We start from the raw sequence: 24,865 nt of genomic DNA on the forward strand, positions 1-24,865 counted from the left end.
TTTTTTTTGAATAGAGTGACTTTTTATTTCACCATCCTCTTCCTCTTGTCTTATTGAGATTAAAAACTATGACAAGAAATTCTTGGAAATGTTTGTAATGAAAAGAGTCATACTTGAGAAAGTTAGGGTAGAAGCATACATATGAATAAAGAGGTAAACCCTAAAGCACAAACTTGAAGCAAACCTTTTCATGGCACCATGTAAAAATGAGTGAGCTGCATGCTGTGTGAAAAATCAGCATATTTTGTGTTGAGCAGTAATGTCTAGCAATGTTTCTTCTACAGATAAATTTTGTGACAGTTGAGGTGTGGCTAAATTACTTAGAAGGATTGTGTCATAAATTGGCAGCTTGACTTGCTACGGTTCAGTCTGTTTCTCTGGAGCCTTGCAGAACAATTAGATACAACAGTGGCTAGTGATCTAGTTACAATATGTAGTTATTGAATTTTGAGTAACTTCCTACACTAGAAAATTCTACAGTTAGTTTTGAGAATGTTTGGAAACTAGTAAATCCTGGAGGGTTGTGTGCTTATCCTAGGGATGGTGGCCATAGGTGCCTGTTACCTGTAGGAGGAGAACAAGAAAAACAATGGTAGCAGTGTTCTTGTAGGTGGCTGCAGTTTCCTGCCAGGGAAAGAAAAAAAAACTACCAAAAAGCTACCAATTTTTTTTCCGCAAACTGAACATCAGAATTTATTAACTCAAAGATATGTATTGATAGAGGCAAAACCACAGCTAACACAGTCTATAGATCTTGATCTTCCATTTTCTTTTTGGAATGACTTAAAAATAATTTTTTTAATTAAATTGTTTCCCTTTGAATTGAAGTTGAAAAAAGTTTCATTACAACCATATCTGTAGAATTTTCGCCTTGAGGTATATCTGTGGATATTTTACTACCTCTGAAGCACATGTTGGTCGGGGTTTTGCTTGACACTGTCTCACCCATCTCTTTCTTAGTGCTCCTTTAAGGATGCAGTGTAACTCTTTACTCCCAGTTGTTTGTGGTCAACACACTGTAGGATCCATAGTGACACAAATTTGTAGCTTTAAGCTGAGTAATTGCTTTGACTGGGAGTCAGAGATGTATTGTAGTTAGTTTGGATCCCCCATCATTGCCTCTTGGAGTTTTGACTTCCCACATGCTTTGAATTTTAATGGAACTAATGGGAAGATCAGATAGTTTTGTTTGAGATCATTATGGAACCACAGAACACATACATAGCCTTGGAGGAAACTAGTATTCAAATATTTACCTCATTCTTCATGTGATGACAGTGAATTTGCAAATTTAACCATTTTACTTAAGTAACTGCTTTGAAAGATAGATTCACTTAGCACTATGGAAACATTTATTTCTGGGGAGCAGAAGGGTTAACAGTTTTGCTAACTAACCTCCAACTCTTTAGGATGTATATCTTTTTGCTATTTGGTCTGATTGGTGGAATTTGTTACCTTCAGCATTATAGACAGTAGAAGATTTAAAATGATTAATTCAAATTTAAATATTTAATGTGTTTGGTCAATTATTCCTCAAGAAATTTGAGAAAAGATTACATTACCTTTTCCTTTCTACTTGTATGTGTAAATACAAGCAATTCCTGCTGTGCTTCATCAGCTTCTTTCATTGTATTCCTTCTTCTGTTATATTAGGAGGAAACAAATGAAACTTTTTTTTTATTGTGGAATCCAGATCACCCTTGTATTGTCTATTTACTTTTTAAGATTTCTGCACTCTGGACATGGAAATATTCTCTGTATTTTTTCATTTCTTTTTCTGCAAGTTACTTTCTTTTATTCTCTTTTTCTGACCTCCCAAGACTTAGTTTTGTAAGATGTGTATCTGCAATCTATTCCTTAGGAAAACCAGAGGTGCAGGTTTTCGGTCTCTTGCTTCTCCATAGAGACAGTTGTTTTCCAACCCTGTGGTAAGCTGACATTTCAGAAATGTGGCAGGAGAAAAAGAAGTTCTTAGGTTTGTTTTGGGTTTCTTTAATAACAAATTTCCATACAGAGACAATCTCTCTCTTTTTTTCCTGCAAGATTGTCTTTGATGCTCTGTCTTGAGGCAGATATTTAGTTTTCAGGCACATACTAGTTGTAAATTTTCAAACAAAAAATTACACCCCAAAATGTGTCTGCCACTATGTGAAATGGCATCATAGCCTCTGGCCCAGGGCTGCAAGTTCTCAATCCCTGCTCTGGCAAAACTTGTATAATTTACACTTGCAATTTTGGGGGGAATTCGGTGTGAGACTAAGGCCATTTCTTCTGACCGGGATTTCATTCTTAATCATTATCTTTGCAATCACAGCTCAATTATAGTTGTAGACACAGGCTGGAGAAAAATACTCCAGCCATCTAAGAAATTACCAGTAGAAAATGTCAAGAGCTGAAAGCTTTTACAGGTTTAATAGAAAATTAGACTGTATGGTAGTTATTCTGTCTCCTAGTCTAAGGACTTGTAATAGTTACATGACGATTTGTAAGCTGTATCTGTAATAGTTAACCTTCACTATTTACAAAAATATGGTCAAAAGTTTATGTTGTTGAATGCGAAAGTGAGTTAACTGAGTAATGATTCACACTGGGCAGATGTGACATTGAGGAAAAAGATACTTCATCCTCAGGTGGCAAAGAGACTTTGTTTCAGTGGATACCTCTCATAAGTATTGTGTAAATTTAGAGTTTTAGAAGCAGTGTATGCTGTGTGTATCAGGTCTATCTTGTCTTCAAGCCTTTGCTTAGGTATTGAACAGATTCAGGTTTTTTAACTTTAATTAGGGAACTATAGTAAGTTGGTGTGTTTTTATTATATACTTTCTGCAACAAAGCCTAGTTTTGACTTACATTTTTGTGGCATTTCATAACATTCAGATCCTGTGCAGTATTTAAACAACAGCATATATGTGCTATATGCAAACTACAAAGAAAGTAAACTTTTTAACCTGTTGTTATTGCTGCTCTGCCCAGTGCTGATATGCTGTATGCATCGCCATTACCTACATTACCCCTCTTTTTGAGAACTTTAAATTAATTGAATGCAATTTGAGAAGTTACAGAAACGTGAACCAGCTGATCTTGAAGTGAAAAAGAAAAAATAAATGAGTATTACAGATCAGTGTGCATCACGGGTTCCTGTAGCGGTCTCTGTGCATGATCTTACCCACAAAAATATGAAGTAATGTGAACCTTTCTTTTCTGAGGAAAAATTAATTTGATTTAGACTGTATTTATTGTGGAATAAAGATATATACATGCACATGCTGATGTATTGCAGAACCTGTGATGCACAGTGACTTGATTCCTTTTTTTTTTTTTTTTTTTTTAAACTTTGGTTGTTTCAAAAGTCTGTATGGTCAGTGTCTTTAAAACAGACCTTCATTTCTGTGTTAAAGCTTCCTGCGAAGAACAAGGGGCTGACTGCAGTTTTTATTACTAGTTTCTTTATAAACACCCCGATATAGAAATGTGTCTATCTGAAGTCTGAAATATGTCACTGAGAGCTTACTCACTGTGCAAAGCAATTATTCCTAGTTATTAAAACAAGTATTTAGTTTCTTAAATTGAGGTCCACTATATGTACCATGTTTAGGACTTTAAAAACAGGTCTCACTGCTTCAGGCCTGACTCTCACACTGGAGCTGGTGTTATAGTGATATAAGGAGGAAAATTTTTTAACCGAAACAGTAGAGGCGGCATGCTAATATTTTGATGAAGTCAGGTGCTGATTGCCCAAACTATAGGAAGATCCTTCAGCATATAACTGACTTTAAAATTATCTTCTATTTTCTGTTTGAGGTTCCCCAAATTTATGAATCTCCAGTTCCCTCTTTAAGTGGTGTTCCAGTTTAGAATGTACTGGTGACATTACAACCAGTGGTGAACTGCATTGGGATGTAGACTCAGCCTGTGAAGGCTCAGGTAAGAGTTTGGATTTTTGTTTGTTTTTTTAACTATATGGCACAGTTTTGGTAATACTTTTTTCAAAAGCTTTATCAGAAATGATGAAAGTACTTTTTCAGAATTTTTACAAAACAAAGCCATATATTAAAAAAAGAGGCATTTACCTGAACTTCTCTAGGCTGGTTTCATGGTCATGTTTATTTCCCTGCCTGAGGTGTGGCGTTCCAGACTGCAGTGCCACTTCAAGGGGTGCTGGTGATCTGTGGCTTCAGGGGACTTGAAAAAGGGGGGGGAAGGGGGAAGTGAGTTTGAAATTGGTACAAACTGAACTTTTTTGTTAACCGTATTAATTGGAATATTTAGGCTGCTTCCTTTGTGTTGTTTAAAAATTCTTATATTACAAGTGAAATGCATTCACAAAGTTGTAAGAAGACATCAAAGTAATAATGAAATGTGGGAGATTTAAGCCTACACTGTCATGGACTACTACCTAGGAAATTTTTCATTTTTGCTTGCTGTGATTGAATGATGGACATTGTAAAACATACCTACTTTTTACTTACTGTTGTATAACCTGAGGTCTTAATAAAATTCAGAAGTGCTGATAAGGGTGGTAAATGTAATTTCTTGTTTATAATTAAAATATGTTAGTTCAGTCATATTTCTCCTGTTTATCTTGGTCTGAATTAAAGAGCTGATGAGATTAGCTTTTCCAGCCAAGTAAAATGTTTGGCAGCATGATATGCCTTTTAAAGAAGGACATGTAAGCTTATAGAAAGAATTGGAGTGCAAGCAGAGAGCATGACTGAGAATCACTGTCTTCTGTCATTAGACTTCTCAGTGTGCTGTCCAAGACTTCCCCTCTCTTTAGCACTTTTGATACAAGTTAATCCCAATCACAGGCTTCGTAACTGTGAGTCAGTGATCAAAGCCAGCTTGCCCTTGTGAGAGGCATACTGATTCCTGTGCTGAGTCAACTGCAATGCAAGTTGATCATCTTATGACATGGTGCATCTTTACACCAGCTTTTTGCTCTGATTTACATTTTAAGAAGTGGATTACTCCACCATTGAAAAAACTCTGCTGTAAATACTTCTCTTCTAAATTAGAAATTGTATGTAAAGCACACTTTAGTTTTGGAAAGTGAAATATATTAATGTTACAAGTCTCATACTTAAGAGCTACTTCTCATCTAAATCTAGATGGCAAATTTGGTGATCTGGCTTAGGTGTGTTTGGTGCAAGGCATAGACATGGCTGAACAGGTGAAGGTGAAGACAAAACAAGACCAATTTTATGTTCCCCAGTTATGGAAATAAAATATATATGCCCAGTTACCAAAACAAGCCAGCCTCCAACACACACTGAGCTTGCCTCAGACTCTCCTGGGCTCTGTTCTTGACTCTTTCTCCCCTCCTCTACTTTATGTATCAGTGTAATGGAGGAACAGACTGTGATTCTTGCACCAATGACTGGGAATGAAGTATTATTTGAGGATATATATTTAAATCAGCTTTGTCAATTTAGCAGGTTTTATGGCTATACTACAAAATAGGTTATGCTGGTGATTCTGGCCCAAACCTGGAAGTGAACTTCCTGTAGGAGAGAGCGTATTATTTCATTGCTTTCCTTGTATACGATTTAAATTTATGTTAAAATTCCTTAAGCATGCTGTGATGTTGGCAGACTATGACTGTTTATAATACAGGGTATTAAATCCTTTTAGCTTAGCATGAATTTGTTTATAACAGAAGATTAGCAAATGGAACCAAGATATGGTAGCCTACCCAGTATCTTTGAAATGCTGCACTAATTTATATACATCAGCTCATCTTAAGATAATACAGAAGTAAGATCTGGTCTTCAGAGGTGACAAGGAAAGCAGACTCACAGAAGATACTGAATGTTGCATGTCATTTGTCTGCACAATGAATGCAGTGCTGGTGATAGTTATTAACTGGTAGTGTCCAGAGGGAAAAAAAGCACTTAACTGCTGGGTGTTCTTGTTTGGGTTTTTTTATTATCTTCTTTTTTTTTTTTTTTTTTCTGTGATTAGATGAGGATTTTTATAAGACTTACTAGTGTGGTACTGTGATAAACTCATGAAGACATGTTCTCAGTCATCAGATGCCACAGAGGTATGGCATCTAGGAATGAAGAACTATTGAACTGTTATATGAGTGGAATGTATTTTGGTGGTGCTTTAATGTTTTAAAAATAGTCTATATGCTGTTATATCTGTAAATAGTCTCATTCTTTACATTTTATGCTCATAGGTATAAATGTTGAAGATACTGGTATGCTATTGAGTATTTTATGTTGAAGTATAAATATTCTGAAATTTCCATTTAGCACATGGTTTGAAATACTAGCGTTATTTGGTAGTTGGAGCAAAGGCTTTAGGTTTAGGAGTCATGACTCTCCAGTGTTTTTGTGATGTGTTAGAAATTTGAAGAATGTAGTAAAATCTTAGGTAATGGACAGGAATTTTTAATAACAACATGTCGGCAAGCTTCAGGCTGTTCAATGACTACCTAAAGAAATACATAATGATTTGAAACAAGTGGCTTTGCTTCTGTCATGCCTAGAAAATGCAATATGGCTGGCTGCTCATAAAACAAACCCAAAGCTTCCTTATGTTGCTGCTTTTTATTTTTTATTTTAAACTAACATATGATCGTGACATTGCTGTGCAGTTCTCTGCTGCTTATGTTTTAAGTTGAAATCTCGTTTTTGTTTCAGATTCTCCTTCTTCTGTGGTTAACAAACAGCTTGGATCCATGTCACTTGATGAGCAACAGGGTGCGTGTGACAGGAAATGCGCTGTACCCAGCCATAGTTGATTGCAATGCTTCCTTTTAAAATTGCCTTTCATGATGATAAACAGTCTAAAAATGCTGTTCATCTATATAAAGTAGAATTCTGTAAGCAGATCTGCTGGAAACTCATTAATTATTTAATTCTCAATATGAGTAACAGAGGTTAATTGTTTTGAAAAGCCATCCCATGCTCAATTCTTAATACGTTCAATGTAGGTGCAATAAATGTCTTTTGTACTCTATAGACATTTAGAATATTTTTTTAAATGCAAAGTAAAATTAATTGTTTAAACAGTCTTTTTCTGAATGGTGGTTCTTGGATCAAAGTGCAAATACCAAGACTGAAGTAACTTTTAATCATATAATGCCAAATTAATTTATCTCACACAAGAGAGATGTGCAGCTTTGTTATACTTGCACAGTTTGAGTAACTCAAGAGCACCTATTGCACTTAGGTGCATCTTACCTCTGTAACCCCTTGTCCTACACCCCTTCTGCTAAACAAGTACTAGTGTTTCTCTGTAGATGCCTGATGGGCTGGTGGTAGAAAGAACGCTTGTGAGCTTTCTCTATGCCCATTATTCATCAGTCTTCAAATTGTGAGCAGTGAAGTGGGCCATTTGTGACCCTATTCCAGCTGAACCAATATCATCTGTAGTGAATATTTATGCCTGAATAATTAATGAGTGATAGATGGTAATTTAAAAATAGATTTCCATACACTCTGCATTATGCTTACTTCCATATCAAAGCCTCTGTAGAGATTCAATAGCTCAAATACCACGAAAGAGCTGGCTGTTTCATCTTGTTTCACATTCTAAACAAGAATGCCATTCTGAAATCCCATTTCTGAAAAATGGTCTGTTTGGCAACTGTTGAAATTATGGTTTATTTTAGGATGCCAGAACATTGGGGGGGGGGGGGGGGAGAATCAAGCTGTGTTTTATTTTGACAAAATAAATTCATTTTGTGGAATTACCTTTTGTGCTGAAATAGCCTTTAAACCTTAATGTGTGAATTTGCTAATTATTCATGGTGCAGTAGTCTACATCACTCCAATAGTCAGGTTTAGCTGGAAAACTAGCTTATAATTAGTGGCCAGGTTATGCTTTCTGTTACAAACTCAGAGTAAAGCATTATTTGATGAGAGTAGAATAAACTAGAATTAACATAGAGAGTCTATATGTTTACTGCAAAAATTTTGAAGAACTAATAAATTGTTCTGTGAAGTTGTGAATTAAGGCCATCTGATAACAAAGATAAACCCAGAAGTTTTCATCCCAGAATTCAGTTCCCAAATCTGCATCAGATTCCTCTTCAAGCTGGATCAGTTGCCTTAAAAACTTGTTTCTGTGTTACTGTTGTTAATTGCATAGTTGTAGTAGACCCATAGTTGTAGTAGACTCTTCAGAGTTTTTTCTAATATTTTTTTCCTGCATTAAGAAATTACTTGAAGTAATGTGAAGAGGTTTCCTCTCATAAAAGCACTTCAGGCTTTTTAATATGCAAAAAAAACCAAACCAAAGTACATTTGTTTACCCAGACTTTATTGGTAGACCAGTTCTCTGATTGTTTTAAGGCAATGTTTTTCTGTTGTGATGGTGAGGATCACCTGAAGAGACACAGAATGTTACTTTTGGTTTGAAAAACTAGGGATTTGGAAAAGGAGGTAATTTATTAGGAAATCTGTTGTCCAAGTGATAACCAGAAAGAATAATTTGCTGAGATCCAGTTGGATTTTTGAAGTTAAACTGCATTAGTTTCAATTCATATTTGAACAGAAATCTCAAAAAAGTATAAGTAGCTAACAAATAATATTTTTTTAATATAGAAATGCTTTTTCTTATTCCTATCTTATCTTGTTACTGAATCAGCTGTCTTTTGTTGGACTAGTCTTTTTTGTTGGCATTTGTTTTAAGACAATTTCTGGGTTTAAAGATCCTTATATATGTATTACAAACATATAAATTTATAATACCATTATTCTGACAGTCCAGGAGAAGCTGTAAGTCATTCCTGTCTGTGCAAAATGGTTTCAAATGGATTACAGTGATCTACGCTGGATTATTATTTTTTTTACTGTGATTTTAATAATGGAGGGTGGCTGTTAGATTTAAAGGCAGTGTAAAGGCAATGTTATGACTGTAAGGTACTGCCTGAATTGGTATAATTAAATAGGGAACCCTGAAGCCAGAGAACTAGTTCAGTAACTTTTTGAAGTGTAAATGTGTGTATGCATCCCATACCATCTTAATGCTGCTCCCTACATACACAGAAGCCATACTGATTACTGATATTTATAGATATTTGCAAGTTAGTGCAAGGGTTTAGTAATCCCTTATGGTGACGTCCAGATTGTTCAGTGCCACATTATAGATACTTGAGATGTGCCGTGGTTTAACCCCAGCCAGCAACTAAGCACCACACAGCCTCTCACTGGCTCCCCCCACCCAGTGGGATGGGGGAGAGAATCGGAAGGAAAACAGTAAAACTTGTGGGTTGAGATAAGAACAGTTTAATAGAACAGAAAGGAAGAAACTAATAATGATAATAATAACAATAATAAAATGACAATACTAATAAAAGAATTGGAATATGCAAAACAAGTGATGGACAATGTAGTTATCACCACTCGCTGACCTATGCCCAGTCAGTTCCCGAGCAGCGATCTGGCAGCCCAGGCAAACTCCCCCCAGTTTATATACTGGGCATGACATCACATAGTATGGAATACCCCTTTGGCCAGTTTGGGTCAGCTGTCCTGGCCGTGTCCCCTCCCAGCTTGTGCCCCTTCAGCCTTCTTGGTGGCTGGGCACGAGAAGCTGAAAAATCCTTGACTTGGTATGAACACTGCTCAGCAACAACTGAAAACATCAGTGTGTTATCAACATTCTTCTCATACTGAACCCAAGACATAGCACTATACCAGCTACTAGGAAGAAAATCAACTCTATCCAAGCTGAAACCAGGACAAACTGGCTCAAAACAAGCTGGTATGGCAGCTATGGCAGTTACTTGCTCATAAAGAGTACTGTAAGTCCATGAAACTGTACTGGCGTGTGTTGTGTCCCAACTATTAGCTCTGCCTCCCAGTCAGATGAACTGGTTGAGTGTTGGTATGCACATAGACTTTCCAGACTATAGTGAGCTCTCCAGGTGCAAGCTCAAGAATTTCAGACCTGTGCTTCCTCGTTGTAAGGCACAGTGCTGTCTGTACTGCCTCCTTCGGTAAAGTGCAGTACTACATCTAATTCATATAGGAATCATCTAGGCAAAGAAATTGTATGCCTTGGGCTATAGATTAGGCTGGTCCAAAGAATTATTTGATTTTCGGTCTTCCCTTAGACGTTATTGTGCCTTATACTGACTGGTATCAGTGTAACATTGTTCAGTCGGTATTCCTCACTAGATAAAGGAATCTCCACCCTTCCCTCTGAGTTCAGCTGCTTCTGATACATTTTCATGCGTTAAGCCTTCCCATGGAATTCCTATTTTCTGAAATACACCACTTATTTTCTCCTCTTTGGATCGATTTTTCTCCCTTCAGAAGTAACTGTCTTTGGTTTTCACCCAGAATATAACCCTATCTTCAGAATGTACAAAGCTGATTTTCTCATGAGATCTTGATTAGTGCTGGATAGGAATTATTTTGGAAGTTTTTCATGAAAAGTCACCTATCCTCTTCTTGTGGGGTTGCCAATAGACTACTGAATAGGGCAGCATTTGAGATGTGGGAAACTAGCTTGAAGTTCCTTACAATGTTAGTTTAACTAGGTAATGCAATCTGTAAACCTGTCTTTATGCACTTACCACTTCATAGTTGAGACCCAATCTTTGTGATGTTACACTTGCATAGTTTCATTTTCTAATGGAAAAAGTGTGTATGACGGGTATTGCTTTCAGTTGTGGGGTTTGGTTTTTTAAAAAGTAAGGTTATGAATTTTGTCTTCAGTTCTTATGGTGGTAGTTTAAAAGTACCTTCCTCCTGGAGAATGGACCATTTCATGGGAGTGTCTTTTCTAGGGCAGGGTTGCTTATGACTGTAAGTTGTCAGTAGTATCTTTAAAGTATAATGTGTTTGGCTGTAAAATCTAAGTAAAGTTTCAAGGTATTTTTGAAGAATTTGGAATAGAGTTTAGTAAGGTGTTGACAAGCTACAACTTCCTCTTGGAGAAATTACTACCCTGCTAGACCTTGCAATCAGATTAATAGTTTTGGCAATAGTGCTCTCCTAAATCACAGAAGCTGTATGACTTTTCCTCTTCCTTTCATTTTTTTATCAATGTGAAGTAGATCTGGCCTGATAGGATGAACCTAGTAGTGAAAGAGAACAGTGCTTCGTTCTGATCTAGTCAGTCTTTGGCAATCACATTGTTCTTGAAAACAAAGAGTTCACGACTTCTGGATTTTATGTGGATTCTCTAAAAGAATGTTCAATTATGTACTAGGCAAAGCTTATTAGCTTTCTTCACAGAGGCTCCCATTCAGCTTTCATTAGTAGTTTAAGTTTAATATAAAATAGTGAACTACACAACAAATTCTGTGCAGTTTATTATCAGAGTCTTGTGTCATCTGTCTTCTAAAAAGTTTCTTGTTCTTACTAGTGTCGATTTCATGCCCTAGAGCTAGTTTAAAGAAGAAACTGACTGAATCCAAATTGTATCTCATGTTATTGTAGATTTAAGGAAAAGCTATTGCACAATATTGTTTAACAGCTATCTGTCTCCAGAAATCTGTAAAAATAATTTCTCAGTCAGTGCCCTCTTTGGATACATTTATAGCAATTCTTTCAACTTTTTGAGTGTGAATAAATATGAGCATTGCTTCCACAGTAAGTGTAGTCAGAGGACAGTCTTTATGCATCTTGGTTAATTTTTTTGATGTTGAGATTTTAAGACAGGAAAGCACTGTTATGATAATATGATCGGAGCTTTATAACACAAGCCTAATATTAAATTAGGTTTGATATAGGATAGTAATGTTTGTTTACTTTGGTCAGTAATGTTAATTAGTTTTGTGCTGAAGCAAATGTTGTATAGCAGTATCAAGTTAGAGTATAGTCATTGTTTTGTGGCTGTCTTGGAATATTCAAGGCAGTAAGTTGTCTTTCTTTACCTATCTGGGTTCCCGATTCAAAGATAATGTCTTGTCTGTACCTATTACAAGGGAAGTAAAAAATTCTGCAACTATGTCATTTTTTATTCTTTCAGTGTCCAGCTCCTGATGACTTGTGCAGTACGTTGGAATGATCAGTATTTATACTTGCTTAGGAAGGGATGCTCAAAGTTTGAACATACCTTTATACTAAGAGATGCTTGCTCATAGGTTGCCAAAAAATAGAGAAAGCACCTGTTTAACTAAAAGAACATGTCATTTTTGTTCAAAATATCTATATATGCCACTATAAAACATTTTCTTACATTTGTTTCTTTCCTTAGTTTATTTCAGGAACTGGAAACCTTGCTTTTGATCAGTTTTATCCTTGCTCAACTCTAATAAAAGTGTAACTGGAACCTTTATTTTAGAGAGGCTATGAGCTTTTCTTTGCATAGAATGAAGCCCATGCCTTATGTATAATTAGGATCATAGTTGTAATTGGTTAATTCTCTTTCACATAAACATATGTTAACTTTTCTTACAGGGTTTTTGTGTTTTGGTTTGTTGGGGGGGTTTTTTGTTTGTTTTAATTTCTCCTCAGAATATGTAGAAATACATATTTATAGTTCTTTGGAGCAGCTGATCACTGCCCTGATCCTGTAAGTGGGCTTCTGTCTGTCAGCAGTTTAAAAATATGAGCACTGATCATTAGGTTAAATTCTGATGTGCTATTTCATAGTTCCTATAACTTAATTGTATTTTTTAAAATAAATATCCTGTGGCAGTATTGTAGCCATTACTGTTTTAATAATAGCCTTTATAGTGGGGGAATTTGTAGGTTTGTGCTTGAATCAAACGTTAGATTTTAATTGATATTTACCCAAAGATGATCTGAAGATTTTACTTTATTATAAATGCCAGTCTGCTGCCAATAATGCAAGTATACTTATAGTCACATTGCTGTAGTCTATAAACCAAAGAAAATATGGCATGGTTTTGTCCAAACAGTCCTGAGTTAAAAAGCTCAGTATTCATGAAAAGCAATAGTACATAGGCTACTTAGTGGTCATTTGCGTGGTGCTTAATACTAAGTAAACTCTCCCATCTGAGTTCTGAGAGAATGGCACCTTTAAGTGAGGCTTAATCTGATGGTACTTTCCATTAACTTTTTAGTGTTGCCCAAGGCCAACTTTGGTATTAATGGCAATTTTGCCTTAATTTTACTCAAGGGTGGTGGGTAGGTGGATGTCATTGAGCAGTTCTGTTTTGAAGGACCCCACTGAACATCCTTAAAATTACATATGCAGCAGATATTTGGCAGACTTGCCGTGGTTTTCAATTTGATTCACTTCTGTTGCTTTTGGACATTGTGAATAGTTCATTTTGCAAGTACTTTCCTTCTGCTTGCAGTTATTATAATATGAAAGGCTTTTTTTAAACCCAAAGCTCTCAGAACATGAATTTACAGTGGTTTTATGACAACTAGCTGATAATTTACAGCTAGTCTAAGGATATTGGTAGTTGACTGGCTTCTAAGTAGGAAAAAAAAAGTAAAGGGGATGGTGATTTTTCTAGACCACTGATTGTGTCTAGATCTCATAATCTTTTTCCATGTGTATTTACTGAGGCAAAAAAGAGTGAACACCACTTCCAAAAACATTTTATATTCTAATTATTAATATACTTGATAGAAAAGGGAGCTGCTTATAAAGGATAATACTGTGTGTACAGATACCTATCTGCAATTTTATTTACCTGCATGTTGAAGGACAGCATCTTCTTTGTTTGCTCTTAAAAATACAAATAATTTTAGGCCATTTTTAAAGTATTGAAAATTTGGTGTGTTTACTCTGAAACTTTTTAACTTTTTGCTTGTGTTGTAAGAGATCTTAAATAGACATTGTACATGTTACTACCACATTTGGCCTTTGTTAGGATAATTAAATGAATCTTCAGAATTATAACAGCTTTTTGTATATTACTGATGCCCATCCAAACTTTATCAACCCCATATTTACAGAGAGTGATAAGCCACGAACAGGAACAGGTGAACCAGTTTTAAGTTTGCACTACAGTACAGAAGGAACGACTACAAGCACGATAAAACTGGACTTCACTGATGAGTGGTAAGAAGTTAATTTTGGTTTTGACTGGTTATTGATCAGCCCACATCACTAACACTCATCTAGCATAGATACAGATAAATTATTTTTCCGTATGGTATATGTATATTTTTAGGTGCATATAGACAATTTGAAAGGTCTGTAGTCCTTAATGCATTCAGAACATAAAAGACAGTTTATACTTTAGCATGACACTTACGCAAAAGGTCTTTTTTGTGATATTTACTGTGAATCTTTTCAATGCTAACATAATTTGAAAAATGCTATCTTCATCAAACCCTAGCATAATATTAGTGTTCACTATCTTACTAAAGCAAGGTAGTACAGTGATGGAAAGGTGGTCCAGGGGCTGGTGCTTCAGTTTTAATTCTCTGCTGTGCCAGACTTCTCATATGGTATTCTGCAAATTAGTCTTTCTGTGGCACAGTTTCCAAGTTGTGTAACAGTATTTCTGTGTCTGAGAGGTGTTGATGAATGTATATGGTTAAGATACCAGCTTTGTGTACTGCTTAGGTATTACAGTGATGGCATCCTTTTCAGATAATAAACGCATACTGTTTAACTGGCCTGACTTACTTGGTTTTGTATCCAAGTCTATCACTAGAGCACCTCAGGATCTCCCAAAACAACCACAACCCTTGTTTTATCACCTCTTACTTCTATTCCTTTGCTTATGTTTTCAATATTACTGTAGAAGACAGGAAGTAGAAATGCTTGATGGCATTTGTTACTAGGGGAAAAAAACCCCAAAGACCACATTTAGCTATTCTGAAGTGCTGTGGCTTTAGACCTAAAACATACACCTTGCCCATAGCAGTTTGGAAACTTTAAGCAGTGATCTGTGTGTTTTCACAAGAATGAAGATTTTTGCCCATGTGAATCTGAAATACTGTGACAGTTATGTTCAACCCATCTATCAGACTGTATTTCTATTTAGAGTCCAAATCCAGCCAGCTTTGAAAGAATTAGTTTTGCTGTAATGCTTTTAACTAATTCTGCATTTAGTTTTGTAGTCATCTTTGTTCAATGTTTTAGGAAGGGCAAATTTCACAAGAGGAACAGAGCATTAACAAATGTTTTGTCCGTTTATTCTAGTGGGGTTTTTTAGTGAAATAATAAAATAATACCACCACTGTATCACAGAAACCAAATTTTATTAAACAACATTAACACTTTGTTTCTGTATTTATTTTAAAACAAAATTTGAAAAAAAATGCATTTTGCACTTCAAACAGTTAATTACATAAGTGATTCTAAAGATCGAAAATTTGAATAAACAACTACCTCAAAAACAATATTAAGAAAAAGTAGTGTACAGGGAATGGCGATGAGGGCAGGAAAATGGCTTGTTACAAAAATGTGTAATTGGGGAAATAAAGACTAAGTGAAAACTACTAAAACTTAACTTAATGTATATATTGTGCCTAATAGCAAGTATTTTAACAAATATCTTGGGCTAAGGGTTAGCACCATGTGAATGACAAACATCAAATATAATAATACCAAAGGAGAATGAAGGACTAAACATCGTGATCTTTTAAGACTAATGGTAGCAATATTCAAGGCTTTAGGACAGTTCTGATAGAAAGGCATATTAAAAAAAGCAGTACATGGGAAATAAGCCAAAATTATGGGCACTAGAATGTGCATGATTTAATACCTTTTATTTGACAGAATAATGGGTTCTAGAAACATACATGGTGTAATAGAAAGAAATTGTTTGGATTTCCAGAAAGTATTTGATACTTTGCTGCATGTTGAACTTCTGTTCAAGGTGGGACAGATAGATCAATAAAGAAACTGAATGTAGTGGTAAGCTAACTTAACGGAGCTTTTGTAGTGGGTAGTGTAGTGTGGTAGTGAGAGGAAGAAGCATTTCCTAGCAGGACAAATTTGCAAGGCATTGTCAGTTCAGAGGCTAACTAAAAACATTGTGCCAAAGAATGGAATAATAGAAGTAAAATGCAATTCCCTCTAACGAAATGATGCAATTGAGGACAAATAACAAAAACCTAATCTGAAAGTTGGGAGTGTTTTGAGGATGAAGACATGGACCTACCAGTCACTTCATTCTCAATGTAATGCAGCTACTAGAAAGGCAAGTATGAGCCTAGATGTCACCAGCTGGGAGACTTCAGCCAGGGATGAGAATTACTGGTGCTGCTGCTCAACTCTGCTTTGCTTTGTGACTTAGAATGCTGGGTGCAATCTTCAGCATGCTTTCAGGAAAAATGATTCAAATTGGCAGAGGTTTAAAGAAGGGTTATATGGAGAACTGGGGAAACAGAAAACCTGCTATGGAAGCAGACAGCAGGGCTTAATGTAACAAAAGCACAAGGTGTTATTTTGCTCTCTCAAAAACATCCTCTTCATGTAACTGCTGGTATGAAAAGTAACGATGAAGTAAAAGTTAAAGCAGAGTAATACATGGGTGTAAATTAGCATAGAGTGTTGAGCTAGAAAGTAGATTCCTAACGGTCAAAAAAAAAAAATCTCAGTGCTTAGACTGTGATTAAGTTCATAAAAGTGGTAATATCATACGAGGCATGAAATAGCAAAACCCCTTGACTTGGTGTCTAGCAGTACTCTTCTTGCCTGTCCATTCAGAAACAATGCTGAAAATTCTTGATTTAGAAGAAATACTGTAAGGGCTAACAATTTTCTACATACTCCAAATCCAGTACAGCAATGAGACAGACTATTGCTCATCAAGATGAGTGAAAGCTCTCATATTTAATGTAAAAAAGTACTGAAGTCTAGACTAGATTCTCAAGAATCTAGGCTAAGCATGATTTGTGCTGCTTCTAGCAATGTAGCATATAAAATAGTTTAGTAGTAACATACACAGGTAAGAAGATACTTGTAACAATACAGTCTAAATTCTTGAGAATCATGCTTATAATTCCTATAACTTATCTTTTGTTTCCACTTTTGTCCAGTGATTTGCCTAAGTTTGAGGCCTCAACACAGATGTGGGACAGGAGAGAATGGGAGAGCTCAGGAACAAGGCTTTGCATTTCCTAAAATAAGGTCTTTTCTAGAGAGTCTAAAAACATTAGTTTTGATGATATTCAGAACAGCAGTATTACATATTTCCTGAGGAATAATTTTCCTTATTGTAAACAGAAATTGGTGTTCCACAATAATTATCTAAACATGAATGGGGAGTAAATCTCAAGTACCAGCTTATAGTGACTCTTGAGAAATAACAAAACTTTGAGGACTGAAAGCCGACATCAGAAGTCCATGCCTCAAGTGATACAGGAATGATAGTTAATGGTGAAGAACCTGGAGAATTTTATCTGAATCACTTTTTTAATTGGATGGGATAAGATTATGTATTAGTGTTCAGCTGACAGCTTGTAATACCTTTAAGATCTCTGATCATTTATACATGTAAAAAAAAAAAAGTCTAAATAGTGAAAGAGAGCAAATCCTTTTGAGTTCTCACAGTATTTTGAAAAGCAATGAAGAAATCCTTTAAAGGTTAAAAAAAAAAAAGATAGGAAGGAGACAACAGGGTTCTGTGATGCAGGGGAATAGTGTGGGATGAGTGGCGATTGACATAATAAAAGAGAATTTTGAAATTGCTGTGAAGGTTGTTAGTTGTAGCTGCTGCCAGGAGCTATTGAATTGTGAGATTGCAGTGAGAAAGATGATGATGGTCAGGCTGTGCTATTGCAATGATCTATTTACATTATTTCTAAATATTATTTTTTTACATGTTACGTTGCCAGGAGCAGCACAACTTCAAGCTCTAGAGGGAGTGGAAGTCATTGCAAAACTGAAGGCCAAGAAGACTCTGTAAAAACAAAAGCCTCAGAAGAGTCAGGGCCTGAAGATGAAGAAACAAGTAAGATACAGTGTTATTTCTGTAATGTTAAGGTAAAAATTCTGCTCTTATATGTTCATGACTACCATTGAAAACAATGGGAGTCTCATACACACGCATATGAAGGCAGAATACAGCCATAATAGAACATGAATCTTTTTAGGAAAGAAAAAGATAACCAACCTGAGATAGTTGCAAATAAATATAAACAAATTTAACTCATCCTGTCTTTAGTTCTAAAACCCTTATTCATTTTTCTTAAGGACATGTTCTGCCCCAATTTGTAGCAAAAAATAGAACAACTGCGCTTTGCAGTCATAAATGAGCGCTAGGTATTTTGTTATACTTCTTTCAAGCTTTCACTGTATTTTGTTGCATGTGGTTGTCTTGCTCAATTCATTGCCAAAAGGGCAGTCAAGTCAAATGACTGATTCCAGAGCAATGTTTTTTTAAATCCTTTATTTAAAAAATTATAAAATTATTTCTCCCATCAAAAATAATAACTTTCAGTAAGTGATCATCTGTTTCAAGAGTACTAATGCTATTTTTGCAGCTAAAGTTCTCATAGCATAGGATATTAAGTATATTGAGGAACAAGAAAGAAATACTTTTTTCCTTGTTAGTGTATTGACCTGGGCAGCTAGAGAGGTTCATGTATACTGACTTTAATGTGATTAAGTATCTGAGATTTCAATAAAGTGACATGTGGACTTTGGTGGTAATTGCTTTGGTTTCATCTAGGAGTGCTAGTATCATTTAGATTTGCTTACATTATAGATGTGCATCTAAATGAAATCATGTGATTTAATATTAAATTGTTTAATTTAGGAGTTCCTGATGAATCTCACACGGAAGATGCAAGTGCTGAAGAACTGAAAACTACAGATGATACGGTAGAGACGACGGAAGCAAGTATGTATCTGTACTCTTTCAAATATAGTTATATGAAGAAGTAGAGAATGAAAAACTAAACTTCCAATATAAACTCACTATGCATAATTTAACTTCTGTGACCATTTAGAATGCCTTCTAAAATAGGCTATAATCATTAAATGCTGTGACTTATTTTCCCCAATATTTTCTGTTAGCTGTATCAGATAAACCCAGTCCTGATCATTCTGGAATCCAGCCAGAAGAAAATGGTCACAATGTTGACGCTGTGTCTGGAAATGCAGAGGAAGAAGCCTCCTGTGAAAAAACTGCTAATCAAGAAATTTCAAGTCAAAGTGCTGAATTCACTGCCAATTCTCTTGCTGCAAACAATGAACCTCAGCCACACCCAGAATCCTCAGGGCTTGCAACTCCAGATGAGTCCTCTACCAGGACCTCAGCTCTCCAAGAAACTGATGATAGTGATGATGATCCTGTTCTGATCCCAGGGGCAAGGTATCGAGGAGGACCAGGACACAGGTTAGGGGAATACTTATCTCTGCTATTGCTTTGCAAAATGCCTTTTTTTTTTTTTTAAAATGGAAGATCTAGAAACCCATGCCTCATATGCTTAATTAAAATAAATAGTTCTCTTACAGCTAGCCAAGAGCTTGATAGTTGAGTATAATTTGACTATATGTAAGATTAGTATAGCTATATTTTCCCTCCTAGCCAGGCAAGCTCCTACAAATCTAATACCTGCTTGTACTTATTTCTTGCCTGTTGAATACCCCAGTGCTAAATATTTGCAGTTCATTTTTTATTATTCTGCCTGTAGTCATAAGTATAGAAAGTTCATAAATTTGTGTACAGGGACCTACATTTTCTTTCAACTGTACTTTAGGTGTTCTTACTTTGGCAAAGCAAGAGCTTTTAACTGTTGCTCAGCAATGCTGTGTTTGTCTGTAGTACATATATTAAGACAGACATGTTCAATTTTTCATTCGTCTTTTTCTCTGAAGGAAAAACTCTAATCCTTTCTCTTTTGTTGATTATTGAATATCAGTATGTATGGCAGTAAAAAAAAAAAAGATGGATTACTAGTTGTCGTCATTAATGAAAGACATGTTTAGTAAGCTTTGTGTATTTTTTTCTTGTAACATATAAGCAGCTGTACATACTTGTTTGATCATTCAGTAGACTTAGCCCCCACTTTCGTATTGCTGGTTTAATACCTTTGCTCACTAATTTCAATCTTGGACTTTTTAAAAGCTGTAATAATTATTTAAGCAACGTTTCTATTGTTAGACATAAGAAAACAGACTTTTATTTGTTTTGGATATTATGTGACCTAGTGTTGGGTGCCTTAGGTTTACTCCTATCCTGTTCAAAGGCAACATTATCTTGCTATTAATTTCTTATGCTAGCAATGCAAATTCTTTACAGGAAGCATTACAATATGTATTCATTTGGAAATCAGAAAGAATTTAATAGTTGTGTATAGAAAAGGTTTTGAATAATTTGCAGTTAAAAAGTCATGCCACCACGTTGTCAGTAGTGACAAAAAGAACAGTGGTTACTTATTACATAGCACGAGTAATTCTGCTCACTAAATGACAGTTTTTTATGAAAAAAAAATATATACAGATTCTGTCTTAATCCATTAACTCTCCATGCAATACTAAGTAATTGTAGATAAATATCTAATGGCATAAATAATTTCCACTGCACAGCCAATGTTCATTACTATCTAGTGATTGAAGAGCAAGCTGTGAAATGCCCTGCAATTTTAACCCCAGTTCTGTTTACAAGCAGGATTCTTAGCTTCTCTTCATGCACCTTATGTTGTCTCTACGATGTAGTAGTTCTTGTAGTAATATAATAAGAATGATACTTCCAGGTATCGTATAGCTGTTACAATTTCCCACTAGTGGGGACATCTTAAATGAAATTACACTTCATCTGGCATGCTTTTTTTTCCTCCTTCGTGTGCAGCGAGATTTCTTCCTGTAGCAGTTTAAATTTATCATATAGGAAAGATCATTCAACTAAATTAATGATATAATTAAAATTCTTTATGCAGCCCCCTGCTCCCTTATTCTTCCCCCAAATAAAATCTGACAAAAGTTGCTATGTAGTCAGTACTTGTTTAGGATTGCGTCCAGGCTTTCATTACTCAGGTTTAATGCCCGACCAATTCGTTTTGTTCTGCTTTTGTGTGTGCACAAGCAGTGAAGTTTTCTAGTTTAACTTCTGAACAGTCAGATGTATGTTTACATTACATTCCCCCCTATTCTTCTGGTTTCAGGAGTTTCTAAATGCCCTCTGAGGTACTGAAGAAAAATAAGACATCCTATGCATGCTCAAAGGAATTTGGATTTCCAGAGAGAAAGCAGGCACTGGTAGTCTTAAAGGCTAGCTATAAGCTTTCTTAATATTTATCTCTCATGTGAAATAGAGTGAAAGGAACTGGAAGTCCTCGCTCCTACTACTACGACAGTTGTTATAGCATATAATCCCTCTCATAAACAGATTAAATTCATATAAAATGCTCCTGGCCCCTTAACTAGTGGGAAGCTTCCTCAAAACATTGCTCCTCTAATGGGTATAAATTGACTAAAATTAGTCATTTTGTTTTGTGCTAACATACTGTTTTGATTTAAATAATTTTTTCATGTCCACTGCTTATCATTTGAATGATGTTCATCCTGTCCATTTTCAACTTTTGTCTCGCTAGACTAAGAGTGCCAAGTTTTTCCTCACTCTTAGCAATAAAAACTTGTGGTTTTCCTGCCATCATGCTGGTTCCTGTCTGGGCTCCTCCATATTCCACTTATTTCTTGAATGTGGTAGACCAGAATTACGCACACTACACTGTTTGGATTTTGCTAGGACTTAATGGTATGAATATTATTCTTGGTCTAGAGAAGATTCTCTGAGACACAAATGGGCTGTAGTTATATCCTTCTCTCTTGCTTGTGGCTGTCTCCTAGTGGTGGCTTGTGGTCAGACACAAGATCAGTTAGTATACTGAGGTCTTTCCTGCTTTGTTATTTCTAATTAATGTGTTCTTATCTTTCACCAGAAGGAAGCTCAGAAGTGTATGACTGTCAATTTTATACTACTGAATTTCTACCCACCTTTTTTTCTCAAGGTCCTACAGTCCCCTCTATATTCATAAAGTTACCCAACCTCATGTCCTCAATGCACTGCATGAATACATTCCTACATTTTGTTGAAAGACTATTAGCAATATATTAAATACAATTGCCTGCAAGACTGGTGCTTAGCTCCACCAGTATGCTTCCTATAGGCTTACATTTTCTCTTTTTTCATTTAGTAAATTGTGTTACCCAACAATTCCTGTACTAAATCTCATGTTCTCAAGTTTATCTAATAATTTATTATCCAGTGTGTCATCTTATAATCAATGGCATTAATATAGAAATAATAAAGTAGATTTTTCTCTCTCTAGAATATCTAGGGGGGACTTGCTTTGGGGCTTTTATGTTTGTGGGTTTTTGGTTGTGTGGTTTTGGGGGTTTTTTTTGTTTTTTTTCTTTCTGGAGAAGGTTATATGGCTAGCCTGCAATAATCTACCTTTTGTGAACCTATGTTATGCAGAGGCAAAAAAATGTTTAATTCTAAGTTTTCTCTAGGACAAAAAATAAAAAGGAGGCTGTAGCCTTCTGAAACAGAATGCCTAAAGCTGTTTGAATAATAAGCCTTTTCCAGTATATAGCATTACTAGTTCGATCCACAACCAATTTTAGGTTTCTTTAGATTGTGTTTTTTGTATACCTTAATAAGTAGCTATTGTTTATATTGAGGAGAAACTCCATAGTTGGGGAAATGAAGATAAACTGTCTCAGAGTCATTTTCCCACTGTAAAGTACAACTTTCTCCACCGAGGAAGGATAGACTTCTGATTCCGTACTCTGAAATCATGATCTTAAACTTCCTCTTAACGAAAAGAAGTGGCAGAAATACCCTTTTGATAGCTCTGTTGACAGTACCTCTAGTTAAATAAATGGAGACCTTCCTGTCGCATCAACTCTTTTATTAAGATGGATGTAGATTTCAGATTTATGAACAGAATGTTGTCCATTTTGCAAATCTAATGTTTACAGAGCTTCCATTGTTTGAATTCTGTTTGGGTACAAATCCAACTTTTAATGTTTTCAAACTGAGGATTGGGTCTTCTTCTCTCTCTTACATAATCTAAGAATAGGTACAAGGGACATGATCTCTTTATGGATGCTTATAAATCTCAAAGCACAATGAGGATAGATAGTTTCTCACCAATTAACCTGAAATTAAACTGTCAGGAAGGACTATGCAACAGATATGGAAATACAAAGGTTGTACCTGCTTTAATATTTTAAAAGGACTTGGAATAGTAGCAGCAAGATGTGTAGAAATACACAGCCTTTGGCTGATAAATTGGCTGTCAGCTGAATGTTGACTAGGAACCACCTAGGAATAGTTTTGACACAGAAGGACATTTCTTTGAAAGAAATAATTAAGAATGTGACATCTGACTTTCTTCTGTGGCATTTCTGTAGCCACTGAGCATGACTATAGGAATGGTGAAGATCAGTGACTAAAAGAAGCTATATAGTTATTTAATTTTTTTATTGTCATTGGGCTAGTCAATACATGCTCTTTTTAACAATATGTATAAGAAACCACACGGAATATTTCTAAATTAAAAAAAAATGAAACGTGTTTTGTACAGCAGAGCAGTTTAGCTAGATACTCAACAGAGAAAATAACCTTCTGGGCATTTTAGGGAATCCACAGGAAAAGATCCCTTCTCTTACAAATATGAGGAGATATGCAGGTTTCTAAGTCTTGAAGTATGCACATAGCATATCTTCTTTAAAACTTACTAAGTCCAGCAAATTTAGTTGGAACAGAAATAGATAATATGGCTTGCCTTAGCACCATATTTTGTAAACTGTGGTGGGAAAAAAAAAATTATGCAAAATGTATGCTCTTCATGCACAGAGAGTGCAGTTTTTAATGGATTGATCTTAATTTTCACAAATTAGTCAAAACAGCTCTCTGAGGGCTGCTTTCCTACTTAAATGACTGAATTAATTTTGTTTGGACTTTGACAGAAGCTGATCTATGAGCAGAGGCTAAGCCTGGAAAATGTTAAACTAGTAGGTTAAAATGTCAAACAAATAGGAATGTAAAATGGAAATTATTATGCAGCTGCTTCTACTTCTGCTATAATCTATGAAGAATTACTGCATTTTATAAGATCAACTTTGTGTACTGTTATGTAATTTGAATACTATTTTTGTTGAAATCAAAGTAGTCTCATATACTAACACATTGAGGAGAAGGTGTCTTCTCAGTTGAAATATGTAGACCACATTTTGTAATAGATGCTAACCTTTTAAAAACATGATACCCAGCATTTTTTAATGACTTCAGTTGTTGTTCCCTTTACTAGATATAATATCAGAGGAACAGCGATAGGTGATAGAATAATGAGGTAATTAATTATTTTCTTCCTCCCCTCCTCCTTTTTATTGCCATTTAATGGATTTATCAGGTTCTTGGTTTTCATATCTAACTGGCATTTTAAGAGCATATTGCTTGAGTTATATTTAGCTGCATGTATTGCATGGAAATTGAAGAGAAATGGCAGTGTATATATTTAACAACCTATTAACCTTTTTATTGTGTGCCATAGAAATTAATGGAATTTACAAGTGTGTAGTTTGTGAAAAGCAAATACCTCTTTTTATTCAGCTGCTGAGGAACGTGTTACATTTGCATGTGCCACTGCTGACTTGCTTTGTCTGTAGTAGAGAACACCCAGTTCTGGACAAAAATATAAGAATACATGTATCAAAGACCATTTACATTTTTTGCCTGAACAAAGTTATGGAACTGAGCATAATTATTAAAGCTATATTTGATAATAGCAAGATATGTACTAAATTTTATACAATATTTCTCTTGATGAAGTTAAATTAAAAAGTCACTTGATCTCATATTCCTCATTGAAATACTTGAGCGAATTAATTGTAAGAACATATAAGGCAATTTGGGCAATTGTGTTTGGCCACATGCAATTCGAGGGAGAAACTATCTACTGTGATTTAATGCCAAAGGCTATATGTAGGGGAAATGGCGCAAAATAATTCTAATGATGAAAATTAACATCTTGGCTTTGTGTGGCTGGAAAAGACTCAGGATGTG

At 35.4% G+C, this 24,865-nt stretch overlaps 1 protein-coding gene across 7 annotated transcripts in view; it reads left to right on the top strand.

Annotated features, from left to right (window-relative positions):
- Positions 1 to 24,865, top strand: part of DCAF6 (DDB1 and CUL4 associated factor 6) — a 94,088-nt gene that overhangs the window by 52,033 nt on the left and 17,190 nt on the right. For 3 of the 7 annotated variants that reach the window (XM_075034028.1, XM_075034029.1, XM_075034032.1), the window contains 6 exons: positions 6,648 to 6,707; positions 13,842 to 13,947; positions 17,682 to 17,797; positions 18,605 to 18,688; positions 18,865 to 19,186; positions 24,111 to 24,152. In XM_075034028.1, coding sequence (XP_074890129.1) covers positions 6,648 to 6,707; positions 13,842 to 13,947; positions 17,682 to 17,797; positions 18,605 to 18,688; positions 18,865 to 19,186; positions 24,111 to 24,152 — 730 coding nt within the window. The remainder of the gene's footprint in view (positions 1 to 6,647; positions 6,708 to 13,841; positions 13,948 to 17,681; positions 17,798 to 18,604; positions 18,689 to 18,864; positions 19,187 to 24,110; positions 24,153 to 24,865) is intronic. The other 4 variants (XM_075034031.1, XM_075034033.1, XM_075034030.1 and 1 more) reach the window with 2 other exon arrangements.

Source organism: Buteo buteo, chromosome 8 (assembly GCF_964188355.1).
Source record: "Buteo buteo chromosome 8, bButBut1.hap1.1, whole genome shotgun sequence".
Classification (NCBI taxonomy): domain Eukaryota; kingdom Metazoa; phylum Chordata; class Aves; order Accipitriformes; family Accipitridae; genus Buteo; species Buteo buteo.